This window comes from Tamandua tetradactyla, chromosome 14, assembly GCF_023851605.1.
Source record: "Tamandua tetradactyla isolate mTamTet1 chromosome 14, mTamTet1.pri, whole genome shotgun sequence".
NCBI lineage: Eukaryota > Metazoa > Chordata > Mammalia > Pilosa > Myrmecophagidae > Tamandua > Tamandua tetradactyla.
Window position 1 is genome coordinate 65,049,940 of NC_135340.1, and position 26,956 is coordinate 65,076,895.

At 36.7% G+C, this 26,956-nt stretch overlaps 1 protein-coding gene across 4 annotated transcripts in view; it reads right to left on the bottom strand.

Annotated features, from left to right (window-relative positions):
* The window catches only part of TRPM7 (transient receptor potential cation channel subfamily M member 7), a 258,369-nt gene that overhangs the window by 20,740 nt on the left and 210,673 nt on the right, over nt 1-26,956 (bottom strand). Inside the window, exons 40-41 of one of the 4 annotated variants that reach the window (XR_013162392.1) lie at nt 7,568-7,700; nt 3,911-4,014 (exon numbers count right to left, since the gene is read on the bottom strand). The exons of 1 other annotated variant lie outside the window; for it this stretch is intronic. Coding sequence is in view for 1 of the 3 variants with exons in the window: in XM_077127864.1 (XP_076983979.1) it covers nt 7,678-7,700 (23 nt within the window). In the remaining 2 variants the exon portion in view is untranslated. Of the gene's footprint in view, nt 1-3,910; nt 4,015-7,562; nt 7,701-26,956 lie in introns of those variants that run through there. 2 more of the 4 variants (XR_013162391.1, XM_077127864.1) reach the window with 2 other exon arrangements.

A 26,956-nucleotide genomic window follows, 5' to 3' on the forward strand; every position in this document is an offset into this window, starting at 1 on the left:
AATGGGATACTCACATGGAAAACAATAAAATGTGACCTTACTATATAGCTTACAAACATATACAGATATATACTAGAGATACACCATAGCAGATTTGAAAAGGAAGAAGAAAGAATAAGTGAACCAGAGGACAGGGCAATTGATTTCGAATACACAAAAGAGCAAATGGCAAAAAAGATGGAATAATTTTATTTGGATCTCACAGAAATGATGGACAAAACAAAGCATGCAAATATTAGAATCATCAGTGTCCCAGAAGGAGGAGAAGAGTAAAGGGCTAGGAAGATTAGCTGTGGATACAACTACCTTCAAACCCTTATAAAGGACATAAACATGCAAATCTAAGAAGTCCAATGAACTCCAAATAGGATAAATTCAAACAGGCCTTCCCCAAGGCACATGCTAATCAAGAAATTGCTAAAAGAAGTCACAGAAGACCTAAATAAATGGGAGGGCATACCATGTACATGGATTGGAAGACTAAATTTAGTTAAGATGTCAATTCTACCTAAATTGACTTATAGATTCAATGTGATACCAATTAAAATCCCCAAAACTTACTTTGGAGAAACAGAAAACCAATAACCAAATTTATCTGGAAGGGCAGGGTGTCCCAAATAGCTAAAAATATCCTGAGAAAGAAAAATGAAGTCAGAGATCTCACACTACCTGACTTTAAGGCGTACTGTGAAGCTACAGTGGTCAAAACAGCATGGTACTGGCATAAAGATGGATATACTGACCAATGGAATTGAATAGAGTGTTCAGATATAAACCCTCTCATCTATGGACAGTTGATCTTTGATAAGGCAGTCAAGCCAACTCACCTGGGACAGAACAGTCTCTTCAATAAATAGTACTTGGAGAATATCCACATGCAAAAGAATGAAAGAGGATCCATATCTCACACACCATACAAAAATTAACTCAAAATGGATCAAAGACCTAAACATTACATCTGAGGCTATAAAGCTTTTAGAAGAAAATGTAGGGAAATGTCTTATAAAATTTGTGATAGGAGACAGTTTTCGAGATCTTACACCCAAAGCACGAACACTGAAGAAAGAAATAGATAAATGAGAACTCCTCAAAATTAAACACTTTTGTGCATCAAAGAAGTTCGTCAAGAAAGTAAAAAGACAGCCTACAGAATGGGAGACAATATTTGGAAATGACATATCGGATAAGGGTCTAGTATCCAGAATATATAAAGAGATTGTTCAACTCAACAACAAAAAGACATACAACCCAATTATAAAATGGGCAAAAGACATGAAGAGACACTTCTCAGAAGAGGAAAAACAAATGGCTAAAAGGCACATGAAAATATGCTCAACCTCCTGGGCTATTAGGGAAATGCAAATCAAAACCATAATGAGATATCATCTCACACCCACCAGAATGGTCATTATCAATCAAACAGAAAATGGCAAGTGCTGGAGAGGATGTAGAGAAAGAGGCACACTGATCCACTGTTGGTGGGAATGTCAAATGGTACAACCACTGTGGAAGGCAGTTTGGCGGTTCCTCAGGAAGCTAAGTATAGAATTGTCATATGATCTGGCAATACCATTGCTTAGTATCTATTCAGAGGACACAAGGTTGAACACAAATGGACATTTGTGTTCAACAAATGTTGAACATTTGTTGAATTATTAGCAGCATTATTTATAACTGCCAAGAGATGGAAACAGCCCAAATGTCCATCAACCGATGAGTGGCTAAACTAGCTGTGTTATGTATATGATGGGATATTATGCAACTATATGACAGAATAAAGTCATAAAGCATATGACAACATGGATGGACCTGAAGGACATTATGGTGAGTGAGATTAGCCAGAAACAAAAGGACAAATACTGTATAGTCTCACTGATATGAAATAACATAAATGAATGAACTTGGAGAATTTCAGTTAAGAACAGAGGCCAACAGGAGATAGAAATAAGGTAGATTTCGTGTAACTGGCGCTGAAGGGATACAGATTGTGCAACAGGACTGACTGTAAAAATTCAGAAATTGATAAAAAAAAATACTACCTAATTGTAGCACAATAATGTAAGTACACTGAATGAAGATGAATGTGAGAATGATAGAGGGAGGAGGGGGTGCACATATGAAACCAGAAGGAAAGACAGATGATAAAGACTGAGATGGTATAATCTAGGAATGCCTAGAGTGTACAATGACAGTGACTAAACGTACAAATTGAAAAGTGTTTTGCATGAGGAAGAACAAAGGAATGTCAATATTGCAGGATGTTGAAAATAGATGGTAATTCACATTTTAAAACTTCAACTTCTTTGTGAGACTAAAGCAAAAAATGTTTACTTGGTACAAAATTTATATTTTGACTAGCACATTTCCTAATATAACTTAAATGAACAGGTTAATTGAGCACCATAAGTACATGGAACCTTGAATAGGGCATGAGATTTTGGTAGTTTGTCCACAGTGATGCCCCGATAAATCCCTGAGTGATTTGAACAGTGAATAAAAAAGTATTTGCAAAGTCCCCTTGGGGGAATGGAGAAAGGGGGAAAATTCAACTTCTCCATTTGGAGAATTCCTGATATTCTCGCAACCAGTGGGGACAACCAAATCAATAGGCTGAGTCCTCAATCTTTGGTCTGTTCATATGAAACTTATCCCCACAAAGGCTAGGTTAAGCCTACTTAAAATTAGTCCTAAGAGACACCCCCAGAGAACCTCTTTTGTTGCACAGATGTGACCTATCTTTCTCTCAGTCAAAACAGCAAATGAACTCACTGCCCTCCCCCTCCCTATGTGGAACGTGACTCCTAGGGCTATAAACCTCCCTGGCAATGTTGGACAGAAATCCTAAGAATGAGCTAGGATTCAGCATCAAAGGATTGAGAAAACCTTCTTGACCAAAAGGGGGGAGAGACAAATGAGACAAAATATAAAGTGTCAGTGGCTGAGAGATTTCAAACAGAGTAAAGAGGTTATCCTGGAGGTTATTCTTAAGCATGTTATAGATATCTCCTTTTTAGTTTAAGATGTGTTTGATTGGCTAGAGGGAAGTGTCTGAAACTGCAGAGCTGTGTTCCAGTAGCCATATTTCTTGAACATGAATGTATAATGATATAGCTTTAGCAATGTAACTATGTGATTGAGAAAACTTCATGTCTGATGCTCCTTTTATTTACGGTATGGACAGATGAGTAAAAAATATGGATTAAAAATAAATAAATAATAGGTGGAACAAATGTTAAAATAAATTTAGTAGATTAAAATGCCAGTAATCAAAAAAAAAAATGCCAGTAATCAATGAAAGGGAGAGGTAAGGTGTATGGTATATATGAATTTTCTTCTGTTTTAATTTCTTGTTCTGAATTGATGCAAATGTTCTAAAAAATGATCATGATGATGAATATATAACTATGTGATGATATTGTGAGTTATATATCAAGAATGGAATGATCATATGGTAAGAATGTTTGTGTTTGTATGTGGTTAAGTTTAATACACACATTTTTAAAAATTGAAAACAAAACAAAACCAGATTGGTCCTGGCACACAGATAAAAGTATTGGCCAATGGAATTCAATCAAGAGCGCAGAAATAGACCACCAAATCTATGGCAAACTGATCTTTGACAAGGCCCCCAAATCTACTGACTCGGGAAAAACAGTCCTTTCAATAAATAGGCATGGGAGAACTAGATGATCAATAGCAGAAGAATGAAAGAGGACCCTTACCTTACAAGCTATACAGAAATTAACTCAAAGTGGATCAAACAAATAAATGTAAGAACCAGTTTCATAAAGCTTGTAGAAGAAAATGTAGGGAAACATCCTCAAGACCTAGTAATAGGAGGTAGCTCCTTAAACTTTACACCCAAAGCACAAGCAACAAAAGAAAACATAGATAAATGGCAACTCACCAAAATCAAATACTTTTGTGCCTCAAAAGATTTTGTCAGGGTGCACAGGTGGTTCTATGGAAGAATGCTTGCTTCTACCTGGGCTCAATTTCCAAACTATGCACCCCCTCAAAAAAAAAAAAAAGATTTTGTCAAAAAAAGTGAAGAGGCAGCCAACTCAACGGGAGAAAATATTTGGAAATCAAACATCAGATAAAGGTTTGATAACATGTATACATAATAAAATCATACAACTCAAAAATAAGAGAATAAGCAACCAAATTATAAAGTGGACTAAAGGGATGAATACACATTTTTCTGAAGAGCAAATACAGCTGGCTAAAAAGCACATATAAGATGATCATTCTCATTAGCTATAAGGGAAATGCAGATCAAGACTACATGGGATACCACCTCACACCTATAAGAATAGCTGCTATTAAACAAACAGGAACCTACAATTGTTGGAGAGGATGTGGAGAAAATGGGACAGTTATGTGCTACTGGTGGGAATGTATAATGGTACACCTGGTATGGAAGACAGTTTGGCAGTTCCTTAGGAAACTAAATATCAAGTTTCCCTATGACTTGGCAATACCACTACTCAGTATATACCTAGAAGAGCTGAAAGTGCCACAAACAGACATTTGCATACCAATGTTCACAGCAGCTCTATTCACAATTGCCAAAAGATGGAAACAATCCAAGTGCCAATCAACAGACAAGTGAATTAAGAAAATGTGGTATATACATATGATGGAATATTATGCAGCAGTAAGATGAAATGATGTCCTGAGGCACGTGACAAGATGGATGAACCTTGAGGACATAATGCTGAATGAATTAAGTCAGACACAAAAGAATAGATACTGTATGATTCCACTTTTATGACCATGGTAAAGGTAAAATCAGAGGCTTATAATACAAAATATAGGGGGCCTAGAGATACACAGAAGCTTGAGCTAGGTGAACAATTAGCTAATGAGGTTGAACTTAATTGTAAGTGAACAGATAGAAGTGAAGGCAGTTCACTAGTGGGTCTATAAGTAATATTACCGCATTGCAGATGAACATGATTGAAAGAGGTTGTATAGACTCATGCATCCCACTGATTACCACGGCAAATATAAATAAGTTCTTGCATAAACTACTGCAAAGGAATGGATCTTGAATGTAATTTACGTGGTATATATGGTAATAGAATAAAATTTTTTTTAAATCCATGGAATTGTATTACACAAACAATAAACCCTAAATTAAACCATAGACTATAGTTACTAATATAATCATAAAATGTGGTTTTATCAATTACAATAAATGTACCACACTAATGCATAGTGTGGTTTGTGGGTAATAATAGGGTGTTATATGAGAATCCTGTTATTTTATGCATGATTGTTCTGTAAAATTGCAACTTCTCTAGTAAAAAAAAAAAGCACTATGTATCAATGTGAATTAATATCATAAAAATAACACTGAGCCATAAATAAAGCAATTATACGATACATATACACAATATATATTTTCTGTGAATCCAGATATATAAAACATGCAAAACAATACTACGTAGCATATATAGATACATAAATATGTAGGAAAACTATAAAAGAATGCATGGTAATAATACACACCAAATTCAGAATATTAAGGAACAGAGAAGAATAGATCATTAAAGATATATAGGGACCTTCAATTTTATCTACAATAATTTATTTCTTAACATACATGGAGGGTAATGCTTAACTACATTCTGCTCTGCTTTCTGTGCCTGGAATATTTCATAATTTTTACAATTAGTCTTTCTAGAAGTCAATCATTTGATGGGGCTGTAAGGAACAAAATAACATTAGCCTATAATTGCTATTTTCAAATATTTGAAGCAACATCATGTATTAGTAGAGAGTAGGGCTTTCTAGAACCATACTGCCTGGATTCAGGTTTCTGCTCAGCTGTTGTAGGCTGTATGATTTGGGGCAAATTATTTAACTTATATGTGCCTATCTCCCCATCTGCAAAATGGGGATAATAGTGCCTACCTTTTAGGTTTACAATAAGGATTAAATGAATATTTGTAAATAACTTAGAACAGTGCCTGGTACATAAACATTATATAAGTTTTGTAAAATAAACAAAAATTCTGGCAAAGAGCCTGCTGTGCAAAGCAGCAAGTTCTTCAAAGACTCATGGAAAGGGTGGATAAATTTCTTTTAAGGATGTTGTAAAAGGTTTAGTTTAGATGAGTACTTCTCAAACTTCAATGCGCGTAAGAATCATAAGGGAATAAAATGCATATTTTCAATCAGGAAGTCTGAGATAATCCTGAGATTCTGCATTTCTATCAGGTGGTCCCTATGCCACTGGTCATCTGGGGACAACATAGTAAGGAGCAAAGTTCTAGATAGGCTCTTCCTATGTATACACATTGTAATTTTAAAGATGCTTAGCTCTTATTTCTGGTGAAACATCAATTTGCAGTAAACTCTACGTGTATTTCTCTTTCTGAACCATCTCAGCTTCTCAATTAACCAATAATAATTTAAATACTAAAAGGATTAAGAATTTATAGGAAGCTTGGGGTGATTTTTTTAATACAAACGTATATATATTTTTCAAAATGCAGCTTATTGCCATATGATTTTTTTTATAAATTCAGGTTTTCATCTTTTGGATTTTCTTAAAGCAGAAACACCTATATTGAGACATTAGGGCAGTAAAATATAGAGGAGGCAGTTTCTGCAGTATTTTGGAATTTACTTTAGAGTCTTTATTTGATGTGACAGAGGAGGTCACTCTAGATTTCCAAATAGGGGGAGTGGAAGAAGAAAAGCCATATTTGGGGGCAGGATAAATTGGAAAGGAGAATGTCAAAGCTTGAGGTGAAAAGAAAAAGAAGTGATTATTTTTTAAAGTTTCAAAGTATGGCTCTGAGAGACACTAAAAAAGGAAGATCAGTAGGATTAAAATATTAATTCAATAATAAGCTGAAAAGGAAAATTAGACTTCAATATATCAGAGTACTTTGTGAATCATATTGAGCTCTGGTGCAAGTCCCACATATCTGATATAGACACAACTGAACCTTCAAGACCAATCTGAAATATAAGTGTGGTTCTGAAGCAAATCCTAAATGCCATGAACCTGACTAGAAACCAAGAAAATGGTTTGGTATTTGGAGATGTAGGAAGTTCTGACTGGCTTGGTCTAAATTATACTCCATGCTTTCTTTCCTTCAGGGAATCCTGACTGATCACCACTGGCTTAGAGACAAAGAGGAACCCCAGAGTGTTCCTAGGACTGGAAGTATATAGGCATTGAGTCTTGTGACCAGTATATACCTAGTGTTTTAAGGGCTTTGGCCACCAAGTTCATAACTTAAAACTATTTGTACAGATTTCTGCTGCCTCCAGGAACATAATTTGCAATATCCCTAGATCTGAAATAGCTCATGAATGGCGGGAAAGTGAGGAGGCAGTAAACAGGGAAACAGGGAATTTTATTTGTTCACTGCTCTCGTGTTCCAGATCAAAGCAGAGAGTTTACACACTCTATATTTTGTTTTGATTTTTTAAAAGGAAGATATAGGAGAAGTCAGGGAGAGATGGAAGGAATAGAGATTTAAAAAGATAAGTCTAGTTTTCTTTAAAAATGTGTTAATTTTAATAATGTTAGTATTTTACTCACCACTACTGCACAGAGGTTGTATTTAGGATGTTTCCGGAAAATTGGACAGATATAAGGAGTAAGATCCAAGTTGGTGAGTGGGTAATGAATATCTGTTCTCAGTTTCTTTTTCATTGTACCCTGAATGTCAAACCTGGGGGAATAATAAATTGTGGTAAATAAAATAAATGTGTGTACTACTCATGAATGAAGTCCACATTCCTTGACAAATTCCAAGTACAGTTAAGAGTATTTTCTTGGGAAGATTTTTTGGTATAGACCTGTACATACATTACTTTTTTTCTTGTTGGGTTTATTAAGAAACTGCACCACATGCCTCACCAAAACTGATATTGGAGTAGGACAGGAAATTGAGTAAGGCTGTGATAAAATGTAGATTCAAGCTAAACTGATAACTGGGAAGTGGGGGGACAAAAGTAAAGGACTAACCAGGAAAAAGCAAATCTCAGCACTTAGGGAAGTGGGAATCACACTGCCTGAGAACTTTGCTCCAGCTGACACTATTCATTCTAACCAAGCCGTCTCAGCTTTTGCCTTATCTTGATTTCAGCACAAGTTGTCTTGGCAGTGTCTTGCTTTCGAGCTCTGAGATTTTAATACAATGTTTTAACAAGATAAAATGCTATGAAAATCTTGTCACATTCTGTATTTATTATATATATATATCAACAGTCCTCAAATCACCTGAGGAACTGGGGTGGTATAACCTAGCAATACCTGAGTGGATAATGATGGTGATTAAATACACAAATACAAGAATATATTTGCATGAGGGAGAGCAAATGAATGTCAACATTGCAAGGTGATGAAAATAGGATGGTATGGGGGGGGAATACAATCAATGTAAACTAGAGTCTATGGTTAACAGTAACACAGTAATATACTTCCATTGAATGTAACAAAGGCAATATGCCAAAGCTAAATGTCAGTAAGTGGGGATAAGGTGGAGGGATTCTTTGCAGAGATTGTGGTGGTGAAGGCATGGCTATGTGATTACATGGAGAACCACTGATTTTTTTACTTAGGTTAGATTGTAGGGTATGTGAGTAAAATTGTTTAGAAATGAACAGAAAGAGGGCAAGGGAAGATAGCAGCATAGTGCGGTATGGAATTTAGTTTGTCCTTCAGAGCAGCTAGTAAATAGCCAGTAACTGTACAGAATAACTACTGGAGGGACATTGGTGACCAGATACACATCAAACATCTGCCTGGAATGGGTGGAACAGCTAATATCCCACAGAGAACTGTAAATTTCCCAAGTGGCAAATGTTAGCGCTTCTTCCCCACGGGAATGACAGGTTGGTTCACCAAAGGGGAAGGAATCAGACTTTACTAGTAGCAAGAACTTAGCTTGACCAGGCTCCAATTAAAGAATTAATTAACAAATTCTGACTACTGAATACAGGCCCAAGTACAAATAAACCTGGAGTAAGCACTAAAGAAACTAGAAGTTTTCACCCTGGCAGAGGGTGAGTGGGGCTGACAGGAAAAAAACAAAAACAAACAAGAAAAACCCCAGAAGCTTTTTCACTTGGACAGCACAAAATAATGGAAAAAGGCTGGACCTCAAGAAAGAGAGGCATATAAAGCCTGAGGTCACACAGAGCTGCATACCAACTCTAGCTCTTGATTGGCAAAGCCAAGGAGCAGGGGTCTGGCTCTGAATAGGCTTTTTAAAAAAAAAAAAAAAAAAACTTCTTAACAACTCATTAGATAGAACTGCAAGCACTCTCAGGCCCTGGCACTGGCCCAGGCAAGGGGGGAATTAAGGCATATATGAGAGACAAAGTAAATAGGCAGGTGGATGGGGCAATTCCCTAAAGGGTATATCTTCCCCCCCCAAAAGGGTGGGAAGGGCCTAGCTTAAGTGAGGCCCTTCTTCAGGGAATTCAGACCCCAGGGGCTGGAAAACAGAAGCAAAGAAAGTCACCTACCACCTCAGCCTGGGTCTCCACCATGCCCCTGGCAGGGAGAGGCTGCTAAATTAAAGGCGTCACATAACTTAACACTGGTGGAAGCTAAGGGCAGACAAGCACCACATGCTGGGCAGGACAGGAAAAGCACAGAGTCTAGAGGCTTCATAGGAAAGTCTGATAACCTGCTGGGTTTCACCCTCGAGGAAACTTGATACTGGCTACTCTCTCTCCTGAGATGACAGCCTTCCTGACTGGGAAAATCTGACTGAGGTTGATAGTATGTGAAGAGACCTTCCTCAAACAAAACAAAAAAACGGCTCCATATAGGCAGGGTAAGAAATAGAAAAACAAGAACTGAAAAATTCAGTTAAACAGAACCTATGCTAGAGGCCTAGAATAAGTTTAACTGAATGCCAAAGAGCAGATAGAGAACAAAGCCATACAACAAGAAAACCCTAGGTAAAAGAGTAAAAACAACCTCCAAATGAACTAATTAAGGAAATCAAACGTCTAAATGCAAGTAAAAAATAACAAGTCCTACAAGAAAAGCAAAAATATGGCCCAGTCAAAGGAATAATCAAACATTTCAAATGGGATAAAATAGTTGAAACAACTAGTTCAGGATGTTTGAACAGACTTGCAAAAATTCATCAAAAGTCAACAAGTTGAGGGAGGATATAAAGAAGACATTGGGTGAACATAAAGAAGAACATAAGGGGAGGTCCATGGTGGCTCAGTGGCAGAGTTCTCACCTGCCATGCCGGAGACCCAGGTTCGATTCCCAGTGCCTGCCCATGCAAAATAATAATAATAATAATAATAATAATAATAATAATAATAATAATAAAGCTAGAAATCACCCTAATTAAAAACAAAGAATTTTTTTAAAAAAAGAAGAACATAAAAGTTTGAGAAAACAAATTGCAAACTGTATGGGAATGAAAGGCATAATAGAAGAGCTGAAAAGAACAATGATACCTACAATAGATCTGAAGAGGCAGAAGAAAGAATTGGTGAACTAGAGGACTGGACATCTGAAATCTGACACACAAAAGAAAATATAGGGAAAAGAATGGAAAAATATGAGCAGGTCTCAGGGAACTGAATGACAACATTAAGTGAATGAATATATGTGTTATGGGTGTCTCGAAAGGAAAAGGAGCAGAAAGACTAATGGAGGAAATAATCATTGAAAATTTCCCATTTATTATGAAAGACATAAAATTATAGACCCAAGAAGTGCAGTGTACTCCAAACAGAATAGATCCACATACACCTACTCCAAGACACATACTCATCAGATTGTCAAATGTCAAAAACAAAGAGAGAATACTGAAAGCAGTAAGAGAAAAACAATCCATCACATACAAGGGAAGCTTGAGAAGACTATGTGTAGATTTCTTGGCAGAAACCATGGAGTGAGAAGGCAGTGCTATGATATATTTAAGATTCTGTAAGAGAAAAACTGCCAGCCAAGAATTCTATAACAAGCAAAACTGTCCTTCAAAAACAAGAGAAGGATCAAAATATTTTCAGACAGAGAGTCACTGTGAGAATTATGACTAAAAGATTGGCTTTACAAGAAATATTAAAAGGAGCACTATAGGCAGATAGGAAAAGACAGGAGAGAGAGATCAGGAGAAGAGTGCAGAAATTAAGATTATCAGTAAGGGTAACTAAAAGGGTAAAAAGAGAGAAAGAAAAATAAAATATGACATATAAAATCCAAAACACAAAATGGAAGAAGAAACTATTGTCTTTACAGTAATAACATTGAATGTTAATGGGTTATACTCCCCAATTGAAAGAAATAGAATAGCAGAATGGATTAAAAAAAACCCACCCATATGTTGTCTACAGGACACTCATTTTAGACTCAAGGACAAACATAGGTTGAAAGTGAAAGGTTGGGAAAAGATATTTCATGCAAACAACAATCAGAAAGGAACAAAGGTATACCAATTAACAGCGACAAATAAAAACACCATGTATTACTAAAAGAAACAATTCATTAAGAAAACATAACAATCATGAATATTTATGCACTGAGCCAAATGCTCCAAAATACATGAGGCAAACACTGATAACACTGAATGGAGAAGTAGACACCACCACTGTAATAGTTGCAGACTTCAGTTACCTGCTCTTGTCAGTGGATAAAACATATAGACAGAGGATCAATAAGGAAGCAGATTTTGAATAATACCATAAATGAACGGGAGTTCACAGACATTTAGAGAACATTACACCCCACAGCAGCAGGACACACATTTTCCTCAAGTGCTCATGGATCAACAGACCATATGCTGGATCACAAAGAAAGTCTCAATAAATTTAAAAGATTGAAATTAAACAAAATGCTTTCTCAGATAATAACGGGATGAAGGTGGAAATCAACAAGAGACCAAGGGCTAGGAAATCCACAAAATATATGGAGGCTAAACAACACACTCTTAACGAGTCAGTGGGTGAAGGAAGAAATTACAAGAGAAATCAGTAAGTATCTCAAGGCAAATGAAAATTAAAATACGACATATCAAAATTTATGGGATGCAGCAAAGGTGGTGCTGAGAGGAAAATTTATTGCCCTAAACACCCATATTAAAAAAGAATAAAGAGCAAAAATCAAGGAATCAATTGTTCACTTGGAAGAACTGGAGAAACAACAGCAAAGTAGCCCAAAGAAAACAAAAGGAAAGAAATAACAAGGGTTAGAGTAAAATTAAATGAAATTGAGAATATAAACACATAGAGAAAATCAACAACACCAGAAGTTGGTTCTTTGAGAAAATCAATAAGATCGATGGACCCTTTGCTAGGTTGACCATAATAATAATAATAAGAGACAGGGAGAGAGAAAAGATGCAAATAAATAAAATCAGAAGTGAAAGACGAGACATAACCACAGCCTGCAGAAATAAAGGAGGAAATGAGAGGATACAATGAGCAACCATATGATAATAAACTACACAAGGTAGATGAAATGGACAACTTCCTAGAAAGGCACGAATAACAACATTTACTCGAGAAGAAATAAACCGCCTAATAAACCCAGTCATAAGAGACTGAAGCAGTCATCAAGAAGCTCCAAAAAAAGAAAAGTCCAGGATCAGATAGCTTCATATGTGAATTCTACCAAGCATCCAAAAAAGAATTAGTATCAATCTGACTCAAACTCTTCAAAAAAAAAAAAAACTGAAGAGGAGGGAAAGCTACCTAACTCATTAAACTCAGTATATGAACCCTACCATAATACCAAAGCCAGACAAAGATACTAAAAGAAAAGAAAATTACATGCCAGTCTCTTTAATGAATATAGATTAAAAAATCCTCAACAAAATACTTGTAAATCGAATCTAGCAACACATTAAAAGAATTACACACCATGACCAAGTAGTTTCTATTCCAGGTATACATGGCTGGTTCAACACAAGAAAATCAATTAATACAATACACCATATCAATAAATCAAAGTGGAAAAACCACATGGTCATCTTGATTGATGCAGAAAAAGCATTTGATGAAATTCATCATTCTTTCCATCTTTCTTTCTTTCTTTTATTTGCATGGGTAGGCACTGGGAATTGAACCCGGGTCGCTGGCATGGCAGGTGAGAACTCTGCCTGCTGAGCCACCAAGGCCCACTCTCATCATCCTTTTTTGATGAAAACAGTTCAAAGGATAGAAATAGAAGGGAACTTACACAACATAAAAAAGAGAATACATGAAAAACCCACAGCTAACATCATCTTCAATGGGGAAACACTGAAAGCTTTCCTTTTAAGATCAGGGACAAGACAAGGATGCCCACTGTCACCACTGTTATTTAACATTGAGCGGGAAGTTCTAGCCAGAGCAATTAGACAAGAAAAGGAGGCAAAAAGCATCCAAATTGGAAAGGAAGAAGTAAAACTCTCATTGTTTTCAGATGATATGATACTACATGCCAAAAATCCTGAAAAATCTACAACAAAGCTACTAAAGATAATCAGTGAGGCAGGGTACAAGACTAACACCCCCAAATCAGTCATGTTTCTATCCACTAGTAATAAGCAATCCAGGGAGGAAATTAAGAAAAAAAATTCCATTTGCAGTAGCAACTAAAAGAATAAAATATTTAGGAATAAATTTAACTAAGGATACAAAAGATATAAATTAAGAAAAGTACAAGAAATTGCTAAAAGAAATCATGGAAGACCTGAATAAATAGAAGGGCATACCATGCTCATGGACTGGAAGACTAAATATAGTTAAGAATTATTCTACCCAAATTCATTCGTAGATTCAAAGCAATACCAATTAAAATCTCAACAATTTACTTTTCAGAAATAGAAAAACCAATAATCAAATTTATTTAGAAGGGCAGGGCTACCCAAATAGCTAAAAATATCTTGAGAAAGAACAATGGAGTGGGAGTCTTACACTACCTGACTTCAATACACATTATAAAGCTACAGAGGTAAAAAAAAGCTACAGAGGTACTGGCATAAAGATAGATATATTGACCAATAGAATCAAACTTACTGTTCAGAAATAGACCCTCTCATCTATAGACAATTGCACCTTTGATAACGTGGTCAAGCCAACCCAACTGGGACAGAGCAGCCTCTTCAATAAATAATTTTGGAGAACTGGATATCCATATGCAAAAGAATGAAAGATGGTCCATATCTCACACCCTATACAAAAATTAACTCAAAATGGATCAAAGACCTAAACATTAGAGTTTAGACCATAAAATTATTAGAAGAAAATGTGGAGAAAAATCATATAAATATTGCCTTAGGAGGTGGTTTCCTAGACCTTACAACCAAAGCATGAGATATGAAAGAAGAAATCGATAAATGGGATCTCCTCAAAATTAAACACTTTTTGTACATTAAAGAACTTTGTCAGGAGAGTAAAAAGGTAGCCTATGCAATTGGAGACAATATTTGGAAACCACATATCAGATAACGGTTTAATATCCAGAATATATAAAGAGATTCTACAACTCAACAACAAAAAGATGAACAACACAATTTTAAAAATAGACATGTATAGACACTTTTCAGAACAGGAAATACAAATGGCTAAAAGGCACATGAAAAGATGCTCAACTTCACTTGACTATAAGGGAAATGGCAAATCAAAACCACATTGGGATATCTCACACCCACTAGAATGGCCATTATCAAAAAAATAGAAAAATAGTTCAGAGGAACTGAAGGCAAGGACACAAATGGACATTTGCACACCAATGTTATAGCAGCATTATTTATGAGTGCCAAGAGATGGAAACAGCCCAAATGTCCATCAGTGGACCAGTGGCTAGACAAGCTGTGGTATATACATATACAATAGAATATTATGCAGCTGTAAGACAGAATAAAGTCCTGAAGTATGTAACAGCATGGACGAACCTTGTAGACATTATGCTGCAAGAAATTCACCAGAAACAAAGGACAAATATTGTATGGTCTCAATAATATGAAGTAATATTAAGTGAACTTTGAGAATTAAAGTTAAGAACACAGGTTATCAAGGAGATAGAAGGAGAGTTGAGATTGGGCATCCGGTGTTGAAGAAATACAGAATCTGCAACAGGACTGATTGTAAAAATTCAGAAATGGACAGCAAAATACTATCTGATGGTAACACAATAATATAACTGAATGGAGCTGAATGTGAATATGATTGAAGGAGAAGGGCTGGGGGCATGTACAACACCAGAAGGAAAGACAGAGGATAAAGACTGAGACAGTATAACTTAGGAGTGCCTAGAGTGGACAGTGATGTCGACAATGTACAAATAAAAAAACGTTTTTACATGGGGGAAAACAAATAAATGCCAACATTGTAAGGTGCTGAAAATGGGATGGTATACAGGAAAAAAAATACAATCAATGCAAACTAGGGTCTATAGCCAACAATAACACTGTATTATGCTTCCATTAATGTAATAAAGGCATTATGCCAAAACTAGATGACCACAAGTGGGGGTATGGTGGAACGGTATGGATTCTTTGTGGAAGAAAAGGAAATGTTTTCACAGGCATTATGTTGGTGAAGGTGTGTCTATTTTGTGTGAATAAAACTGTTTAAAAATGAATAGAGGGGAAGATGGTCGAATAGAGTAGCTAGAGATTAGCCCTGCTCCACGGAAAAGTTAGAGAAGGGACAGGAGGATGACTGAGGCAGTGACTTGGGAGTGTGACTGACCTGGGAGAGCCTTCTGCACCACATGGGACAGCCCTGGTGGCAGAGGCTGAGGAACTGAGAGGCAGAGGGCTGGAGCCTGGCGTGGAGGCACAGAGCCTGCAGGAGTACACAAACGGGAGCCCAGGACTAGGAAGTAAGTCAGGCAGCATTTCTTGGTCATGCTAGCCTCACCTGCACAGCCCAGTGACCAGTGACTCACCACATACTCCACACACCCGAACCCCGTCATCTGTTCCCATTCCTCACACTTCAGGTGCCCCCACCCCATCAGCCTCCAGCACACGTACCTGATACCCCCACCCCCACCCCAAGTGCAGCCCAACTCACATCTCCTGCACCCATCCCAAGCACTACTCCCCCTGCCCCCCATGTTCCCTGCAGGCTGTTGTTAGCACATAAAGGCTAAAGGCACTAACCTCCAGACCTAGGCTACCCTTGCCCCCATGCCTATAGTGTTGCAAGCCTCACCCACCCCCCTAAGCTCTGCACATCTGTTTTCAGCACTCCTAAGCCCACGCATGTGCACGGGCCCCCAATCACATCACTCAGCTCTGGGAACCACACTTAACAGCAGTCCTAGAACCACGCATATGCATGGCTCTCAGCCACACTCTCAGATTTAAAAAAGTGCCAACCTGTGCAGCTGGGTCACATCTGCCCCCAATCCACAAAGGCATAATGCTACCTGCTGCCGCAGCTCTATGCACACAAAGGGCCCCATGCCTTAAACCAGCACGCACCAGGGTTATGCCCCCCAACCAGTGCACCCGCACAGCTACATCGTCCCTGGCCGCTGAGGGCCCACGTTCACAAACATCATCATAACATCTCCAACCTGTTCCTATACCTTCCCTGAAACAAATCACCACACTAAGTGCTCTACCCCATACCCTAATCCCTGCTGTACAACCATCCTACAAACATAAGGCCTTAGACTACCGAAAGAAATCAACTCCCAAAGTAAATCAATCAAGATATTTACATGTCATGAAGACAGAAGATCACTAAGCATATCACAATGCAGATAGATATAGCCCTGCCTAATGACAAACTTAAAATACCAGAGGAGACACAGACATTGGAACAACTAATCAAAGATGTTCATACAACTCTACTTAATTAAATAAGTAGGACAGTGAATGACATAAAGGAGATCAAGAAGACTGAAGAAGAGCACAAAGAGGAATCTGAAAGAATAGAAAAATAGCAGGTATCTCAGAGATTAAAGACTCTGTGGGACAAATAAAAAACATACTATAGGCACATAAAACCAGATTTGAAGAGACAGAAGAAAGAATAGTGATACAGAGGACAGGATAACTGACTTTGAAGACTCAAAAAATGGCAAAAAAGATGGAAAAAATTGAATTGGATCTCAGGGAAATGATAGACAAAACAAAGCATACAAATATAAGAATCACTGGTGACCCAGAAGGAGAAGAGAGGAGTACAGGGCTAGGAAGAGTAGTTAAGGATATAATGGGGGAAAACTTCCCAACCCTCATAAAGGACATAAATATACAAGTCAAAGAAGCCTAATGAACTCTAAACAGAATAAATCCAAATAGGCCTTTCCCAAGGCACATACTAATCAGTCTGTCAAATGTTTAATAGAAGCAGAAAATCCTGAAAGCGGCAAGAGAAAAACAAACTACTACATACAAGGGAAGTCAAATAAGACTGAGTTCAGACTACTCAACTAGCACCCTGGAGGCAAGAAGGCAAGAAGGCAGTGGTATGATATATTCAAGATCCTGAAAGAGAAAGACTTCCAGCCAAGAATTCTGTACCCAACCAAATTGTCCTTCAAAACTGAGGGAGAAATTGAAGTTTTCACAGACAAAGAAATCCTGAAAGAATTTGTCAATAAGAAACCAACCCTACCAAAAATACTAAAAGAGTTCTGCCAGCTGAAAAAAATAGACGGGAGAGGGAGGTCTGGAGGAGGGGACAGAATTGAAGAGTACCACTAAGGGTAATTTAAAAATACAAAGAGAAAGAGGGAAAAGAATATATGGATCTGACAAATAAAATAAAAAAGATAAGATGGTGGAATCAAGAAATGCCTTTTCAGTAATAACGTTGAATGTTAATAGACTGAACTTACCAATTAAAAGATGCTGATTGGGGGCGGGCCGCGGTGGCTCAGCGGGCAAAGTGCTTGCCTGCTATGCCGGAGGACCTCGGTTCGATTCCCGGCCCCAGCCCATGTAACAAAAACCGGAAAAACAAAGTACAATAAAACAAGAAAATGTTTAAAAGATGTTTCCCTTTCTTCCTTCCTTCCTTCCTTCTATCCTTCCTTCCTTCTCTCTGTCTTTCCTTAAAAAAAAAAAAAAAAAAGATGCTGATTGGCAGAATGGATGAAGAAACATAATACAGCTATATGCCACTTAAAAGAGACGCATCTTAGACACAGGATACAAATAGATTGAAAGTGAAAGGATGGAAAAAGATTTTCCAAACAAGTTGTAATCAAGAGAAAGCAGGAGTAGCTATACTAATATCGGACAAAATAGACTTTAAATGTAAAGACATCAAACAAAAGACAAAGAAGGACAATACATACTAATTAAAGGGTCAAGTCACCGAGAAGATATAACAATCATAAATGTTTATGCTCCCAATCAAGAAGCTCCAAAGTACATGAGACAAACATCAAAACTGAAGGGAGTGATAGATGTTTCAACAATAACAGTAGGAGACTTCAATATACCACACTCCTCTATAGCTAGAACAACCAGACAGAAGATCAAGAAAGAAAGAGAGAAGTTAAATAACTTGATAAATGAATTGGACCTAACAGATATATATAGGTCACTGTACCCCTAAGCACAAGGATATACATTTTCTCTAGAGCTCATGGAACATTCTCCAGGATAGATCATATGCTGGGGGACAAAACAGGTGTTTATAAATTTTAAAACATTGAAATTATTCAAAGCACGTTCTCTGATCACAATGAGATGAAGCTAGATCTCAATAACCACCAAAGAACGAGAACATTCACAAATATATAGAAATTAAATAACACTCTTAAACAACCAGTGGTTCAAAGAAGAAATTGTTAGAGAAATCAGTAGCTATCTGGAGATAAATGAAAATGAGAATACAACTTATCAGAACTTATGGGATGCAGCAAAGGCTGTGCTGAGAGGGAAATTTACTGCTCTAAATGCCTATATTAAAAAACAAGAAAGATGGAAAATTGAGGACTTAACAGCACACCTGGAAGAACTTGAGAAACAACAGCGAACTAATCCCAAAGCAAACAGAAGAGAAATAACAATGATTAAAGCAGAGATAAATGAATGGGAGAACAAAAGAACAATAGAAAGAATCAATAAAACCAAAAGTCCGTTCTTTCAGAAAATCAATAAAATTGATGGGCCACTAGCAAGACTGACAAAGAAAAAAAGAGAGAGAATGCAAACAAACAAAATCAGAAATAAGAAGGGGTGCATTACCACAGACCCTGGAGAAATAAAAGAAGTCATAAGAGGATACTATCAACAACAATACACCAACAAATTAGACAAACTGAGATGAAATGGACAAATTCCTGGAGACACACAAACAAACTTACACGGACTCAGGAAGAAATAGAAGATCTCAACAAACCAATCACAAGTAAAGAGATTCAATCATCAAAAATCTTCCTACAAAGAAAAGCCCAGGGCCAGATGGCTTCACAGGGGAATTTTATCAAACATTCCAAAAAGAACTAACATCAATCATGCTCAAACTCTTTCAAAAAATTGAGAAAAAAGGAATTCTACCTAATTCATTTTATGAAGCTAACATAATTTTAATACCAAAACCGGATAAAGACTATAGGAAAGGAAAACTACAGGCCTATCTTCCTAATGAACACAGATGCAAAAATTCTCAATAAAATTTTAGCAAATCTAATCCAATAAAACATTAAAAAAATGGTACACCACGACCAAGTGGGATTTATACCAGGATTGCAAGGATGGTTCAACACAAGAAAATCCATTAATGTAATACAGCACATTGACAAATCAAAAGGGAAAAAAATCACATGATCAACTCGATTGATGCTGAAAAAGCATTAGACAAAATTCAGTATCCTTTTCTGATAAAAACACTCCAAAAGATAGGAATCAAAGGTAACTATCTCAATATGATAAAGAGAATATATGAAAAACTGATAGTCAGCATCATACTCAATGAAGTGAGACTGAAAGCTTTACCCCTAAGATCAGGAAGAAGACAAGGATGCCCACTGTCACCACTATTATTCAACATTGTGCTAGAAGTTCTAGCTAGAGCAATCAGGCACAGCAAAGATATAAAAGGCATCCAAATTGGAAAGGAAGAAGAAAAACTCTCATTATTTGCAGATGATATGATACTATACTTGGAGGATCCTGAAAAATCTAGAGCAAATTTACTTGAGGTAATAAACAAATTCAGCAATGTGGCAGGATATAAAATTAATGTGCAAAAATCATTTCTATACACATTTCTATACACAAGCAGTGACTTAGCTGAGGAGTCAGTTAAGGTAAAAATTTCATTCAAAAATAGCAACTAAAAGAATCAAGTACTCAGGAATGAACTTAACTAGGGACATAAAGGACTAGTACATGGAAAACTACATAACATTGCTAAAAGAAATCAAAGGAGATCTAAATAGGTGGAAAGACATTCCCTGCTCATGAACAGGAAAGCTAAATATGTCAATTTTCCCCAAATTCATCTACAGATTCAACACAGCAACAATCAAAATTCCAAAAACCTTACTTTGAAGATTTGGAAAAGCTAACTACCAAATTCATCTGGAAGGGAAAGAGACCCTGAATAGCTAAGAACATCCTAAAAAAGAAGAATCAAGTGGGAGGATTAAAACTCGCTGACTTTAAAATCTATTATAAAGCCACAGTAGTCAAAACAGCATGGTACTGGCACAAAGACAGAAGCACTGACCAGTGGAATCAAATTGAGAGTGTAGAAATAGACCACCAAATTTGGTCAACTGATTTTTGACAAGGACTCCTAAATCCTCTGAACCAGGACAAAATAGTCTTTTCAATAATTGGGCATGGAAAAACTGGATAGCAATAGCCAACAGAATGAAAGAGGACCTTTATCTTATACTCTGCACAAAAATTAACTCAAAGTGGATCAAACACCTAAATATAAGAACTACCACCATAAAGCTTCTAGAAGAAAATGTAGGGAAACATCTTCAAGACCTAGTAATAGGAGGTAGCTTCCTAAACTTTACACCCAAAGTACAAACACTGAATAAATAAATAAATGGGAACTCCTCAAAATTAAACACTTTTGTGCATGCATCAAAGAACTTTGTCAAGAAAGTAAAAAGACAGCCTACACGATGGGAGACAATATTTGGAAACAATATATCAGATAAAGGTCTAGTATTCAGAATATATAAAAAGACTGTTCAACTTAACAACAAAAAGACAAACAACCCAATTACAAAATGGGCAGAAGGCATGAAGAGAAACTTCTCAGAAGAGGAAATACAAATGGCCAAAAGGCACATGAAAAGATGCTCAACTTCCCTGGCTATTATGGAAATGCAAATCAAAACCACAATGCAATATCATCTCACACCTACCAGAATGGCCATTATCAATAAAACAGAAAACAACAAGTACTGGAGAGGATGTGGAAAAAAAGGCATACTTATCCACTGTTGGTGGGAATGTCAAATGGTACAAGTGCTGTGGAAGGCAGTTCCTCAGGAAACTAAGTATAGAATTGCTATATGGTCCGGCAATGCCATTGCTCAGTATCTACTCAGAGGACATGAGGGCAAGGACAGAAACGGAAATTTGCACACCAATGTTTACAGCAGCATTATTTACAATTGCCTAGAAATGGAAACAGCCAAAATGTCCATCAATGGACGAGTGGCTAAATAAGCAGTGGTATACACATATGATGGAATATTATGCAGCTGTAAGACAGAACAAAGTTATGAAGTATGTAACAACATGGGTGGACCTTGAGGACATTATGTTAAGTGAGATTTGCCAGAAACAAAAGGACAAATACTGTATGGTCTCACTGATATGAACTCACATTAGTGAATGAACTTGGAGAATTTCAGTTAAGAACAAAGACCATCAGGAGATATAAATAGGGTAGATATTGGGTAATTCGAGCTGAAGGGATACAGATTGTGCAACTGGATTGTAAAAATTCAGAAATGGATAGCACAATACTACCTAACTGAAATACAATGATGTTAGTACACTGAATGAAGCTGAATGTGAGAATGATAGAGGGAGGAGGGCTGGGGGCACAAATGAAATCAGATGGAAAGATGGACAATAAAGACTGAGATGGTATAATCTAGGAATGCCTAGAGTGTATAATGATAATGACCAAATGTACAAATTAAAAAATATTTTTGCATGAGGAAGAACAAAAGAATGTCAATATTGCAGGGTGTTGAAAATAGAGGGTAATCCATATTTTAAAATTTTAACTTATATGTGAGATTAAAGCAAAAACGTTTATTTGGTTCAAAATTTATATTTTGACTAGGGCATTTCCTAATATACCTTATGTGGACAGTTTAATTGAACACCATAAGTACATTGAACCTTGAGTAGGGCATGAGATTTTGTAGGTTTGTCCAGAGTGATACCCCAATAAATCCCAGAGTGATTTGAGCAGTGAATAAAAAAGTATTTGCAAAGTCCCCTTGGGGGTATGGTGAGAAAGGGGGAAAATTCAGCTTCCCCATTTGGACAATTCCTGATATTCTCAGAAGCAGTAGACCGAGCCCTCACTAGGCTGAGCCCTCAATCTTGGAAACTTACTCCCTCAAAGAACAGGCTAAGCCTACTTAAAATTAGGCCTAAGAGTCACCCCCAGAGAACCACTTTTGTTGCTCAGATGTGGCCTCTCTCTCGCCAACACAACAAGCAAACTCACTGCCCTCCACCTCTCTATGTGTGACATGACTTCTAGGGGTATAAACCTTCCTGGCAACGTGGGACAGAAATCCGAGAATGAGCTGGGACTTAGCACCAAGGGATTGAGAAAACCTCAACCAAAAGGGGAAGAGAGAAATGAGTCAAAATAAAGTGTCAATGGCTGAGAGATTCCAGAGTCAACAGTTATCCTGGAGGTTATTCTTACGCATTATATACATATCACCTTTCTAGTCAAGGTATATTGGAGAGGGAGTAGGGAAGTGCCTGAAAATGTAGAACTGTGTTCAAGTAGCCATGTTTCTTGAAGATGATTGTATAATGATAAAGCTTTTGCAATGTGACTGTGTGATTGTTAAAACCTTGTGTCTGAAGCTCCTTTTGTCTACGGTACAGACAGATGAGTAAAAAACATAGGTTAAAAATAAATAAATAATAGGGGGAACAAATGTTAAAATAAATTTGGTAGATTGAAATGCTAGTGATCAATGAAAGGGAGTGGTAAGGGGAATAGAAAAAAATAGAGAGAACAAAGGCTAAAATATATGGGGTAGATGGAAATACTAACAGTCATGAGAGGGAGGGAAAGGGGTATGGTATGTATGAGTCTTTTTATTTCTTTTTCTGAATTGATGCAAATGTTCTAAGAAATGATCATGGTGATGAATATACAACTCTGGATGATACTGTGAATTAATGATTATATACCAAGAAAGGAATGATCATATGGTAAGAATGTTCATGTTCGTATTTGTTATATTTAAAAAATTAAAAATAAAAAATAAACAGATAAAAAAATTGATTGTGATAATGATTATGCAACTATATGATACTGTGAACCAATGATTGTACACTTTGCATGATTATATGGTATGTGAATATATAACATATCTCAATAAAATTGCATTTTGTATGAAAGAATCTGGGCAGTTCAGTGGTAGAATGCTTGCCTTCCATGTGGGACACCTGGGCTTGATTCCCAGACGATGTTCCCCACACCCCACACCCCCCAAAAAAGAATTATTTGAGGAGCTCTTTTTAAAATAATTATGCTTATTTTGGGGGACATGGCTGGTTTAGGTTTGGGACAGGGAAATAATTAGTGAACCAGAAAGCAAGAAAACTTGTTTTCAAAAACTAATGGAATACCATATGACCCAGCAATCCCAAGCCTAAGTATTCTCCCCAAGAAAGAAAAAGACTTAATGTTCACATAAAAATTTCATGTTAATGTTTATAGCAGTTGTGTTCATAATTGCCAAAATTAGAAACAACTCAAATTTCTATCAGTTGGCGAATATCAATAAATTTGGTATATTTATTTAAAAAGAAATACTACACAGCAGTAAAAAGAAAGAGACAAATAATACATGCAACAGCATTATGGTAATTAAAGATGCCAAATTCAAAAGTCTACATATGGTATGATTACACTTATAGGATATTCGAGAAATGCAAAACTATAGGGATGAAAATCAGATTAACAATTTCCAGGATTTGGGGATGGGGTGAGGGGACTGGTTTTTAATGAGACACAAGCTTTTGGGGTGATGGAAATATTGTATACTTGACTTTTTGGATTTTGCATTTGACAAAATTCACAGAATGGTACACCTAAAAAGAATGGTATTTACTGTATGTAATTATATCTTAATACAAACTAAGTAATGGGGGTCACAGGAACTGATTTGAAGTGGCTCCCACTGGCCAATCTTGAGCAATTTGAACAAGAAAACGAATAATGACAGTAATGGATAATATCACACTAAAAAACAGCCATGAGTCCAAAGGGGAAAATATAGCTTTAAGTGATGAAATCTTATGAGCACTGTCTTAACCAAATGATCAAACTTGTCATCATCAGAAGTAGGACAAACTGATATTATGTTCCTTCTGATGCAATGCAATGAAAAAGTAAACAATATCACCTATATCTGATTCTTGCTTAAAAAAAAAAGAGTTTACCTTAAATCTAAATATGAGAAAACAATTAGACAAAATCCAGAATGGGGGACATTTTCTAAACAATGGACTCTTCAAAAACAAAAATAAAAGGGAGAGGAGACGTTCTATGTTAAGAGACTAAAGAGACAACTGAAAGCTATTTTTGGCTGTTGAGTAGATCCTAGATTGAGAAGAAAAAACTAAGGCAGACATTTTTGAGATAGAGGGGATATATGAGTCATATCTTAGATGATATGAAATTATTGCTAAATGTCTTAGCTGAGGTAATGGTGTCATTACGTAAAAGAACGTCCTTATTGTCAGGTGATGCATGAAGTGCTTAAACATGACATGCCAGGGTGTATGCATTTTAATTCAAATCATTCAGCTGAAAAAAGGGAGAGAGGAAGGAAAGGTGAGAGGGAATATGGGATAGAGAAACGGAGGGATGGAGGATACTAGCAGAGACAGAAAGAAAGGAAATGTGGCAAACTGTTGCCAAATGATGAAGATTCTAGATGAAGGGTATATGGATATTCATTATATGGTCTTTCAACTTTTCTATAGGCTTGAAACTTTTAAAAATAAAAAGCGAGGAAAAGCTTTTTAAAATGTAATTTAGAACCCATATCAGACCTTTGGAATCAGAAGTCAAAAGGGCGGGGGGTGGGGGGGAGACAAGGAATCTACTTTTTAAAAAAAATTTATTTATTAATTTAAAAAATCAACAAATGAAATAAAAATTAATATAGATAATCAGTAATTCACAATATCATCACGTAGTTGCATATTCATCATTTCTTAGAACATTTGCATCCATTCAGAAAAAGAAATAAAAAGACAATAGAAAAATAAATAAAACAAAAACAGAAAAAAAACAAAATTATACCTACCATACCCCTTACCCCTCGCTTTCACTGATCACTAGCATTTCAAACTAAATTTATTTTAACATTTGTTCCCCCTATTATTTATTTTTATTTTATATATTCTACTCATCTGCTGACAAGGTAGATAAAAGGAGCATCAGACACAAGGTTTTCACAATCACACAGTTACATTGTGAAAGCTATATCATTATTCAATCATCTTCAAGAAACATGGCTACTGGAACACAGCTCCATTTTCAGGCAGTTCCCTCCCACCTCTCCCTTACATCTTGAATAACAAGGTGATATCTACTCAATGCATAAGAATAACCTCCATGATAACCTTCGACTCTGTTTGGAAACTCTCAGCCACTGACGTCTCATTTCACTCTTCCCCCTTTTGGTCAAGAAGGTTTTCTCAATCCCTTGATGCTCAGTTTCAGCTCATTCTAGAGTTTTTCTCAATCCCTTGATGCTGAGTCTCAGCTCATTCTAGGATTTCTGTCCCACATTGCCAAGAAGGTCCACACCCCTGGTAGTCATGTCCCACGTAGACAGGGGGAGGGGGGTGAGATTGCTTGCTGTGTTGGCTGGAGAGAGAGGCCACATCTGAGCAACAAAAGAGGCTCTCTTGGGGGTGATTCTTAGGCCTGAATTTTAAGTAGACTTGACCTATCCTTTGTGGGGTTAAGTTTCATATGAACAAACCCCAAGACTGGGGGCTCAGCCTATAGCTTTGGTTGTCCACACTGCTTGTGAGAATATCAAGAGTTCAACTTGGGGAAGTTGATTTTCTCCCCGTTCTCACCATTCCCCGAAGGGGGCTTTGCAGATAATTTTCCACACTGATCGAAACACCCCGGGATTCATCAGGGCATCCCTCTGAACAAACCAGCAAAATCTCATGTCCTACCTGAGATTCCAAGTACTTATGGTGTTCAATCAAACTATCTACATAAGTTATATTAGGAAATGCAGTAGTCAAAATATAAATTTTGTAACAAATAAACATTTTTAGATTTAGTCTCACACATAAGATGACATTTTACATAATTAATTACCATCTATTTTCAGCACCCTGCAGTAATGACATTCCTTTGTTCTTCCTCATGCAAAAACATTTTTAAAATTGTACCTTGTACATTTCACTATTATTATACACTCTAGGCATTCCTAGATTATACCATCTCAATCTTTTAACATCTTTCTTTCTGATTTCATTTATGCCCCCAGCCCTCCTCCCTCTATCATTCTCACATTCAGCTTCATTCAGTGTTTTAACATAATTGTATTACAGTTAAGTAGTATTGTGCTGTCCATTTCTGGGTTTTTGCATTCAGTCCTGTTGCATAGTCTGTATCCCTTCAGCTCCAATTACCCAATGTCTTACCCTATTTCTATCTCCTGATGGTCTCTGTTACCAACGAAATAGTCCAAATTTATTCACAAATGTCAGTTCATATCAGTGAGACCATACAGTATTTGTCCTTTAGTTTTTGGCTAGTCTCACTCAGCATAATG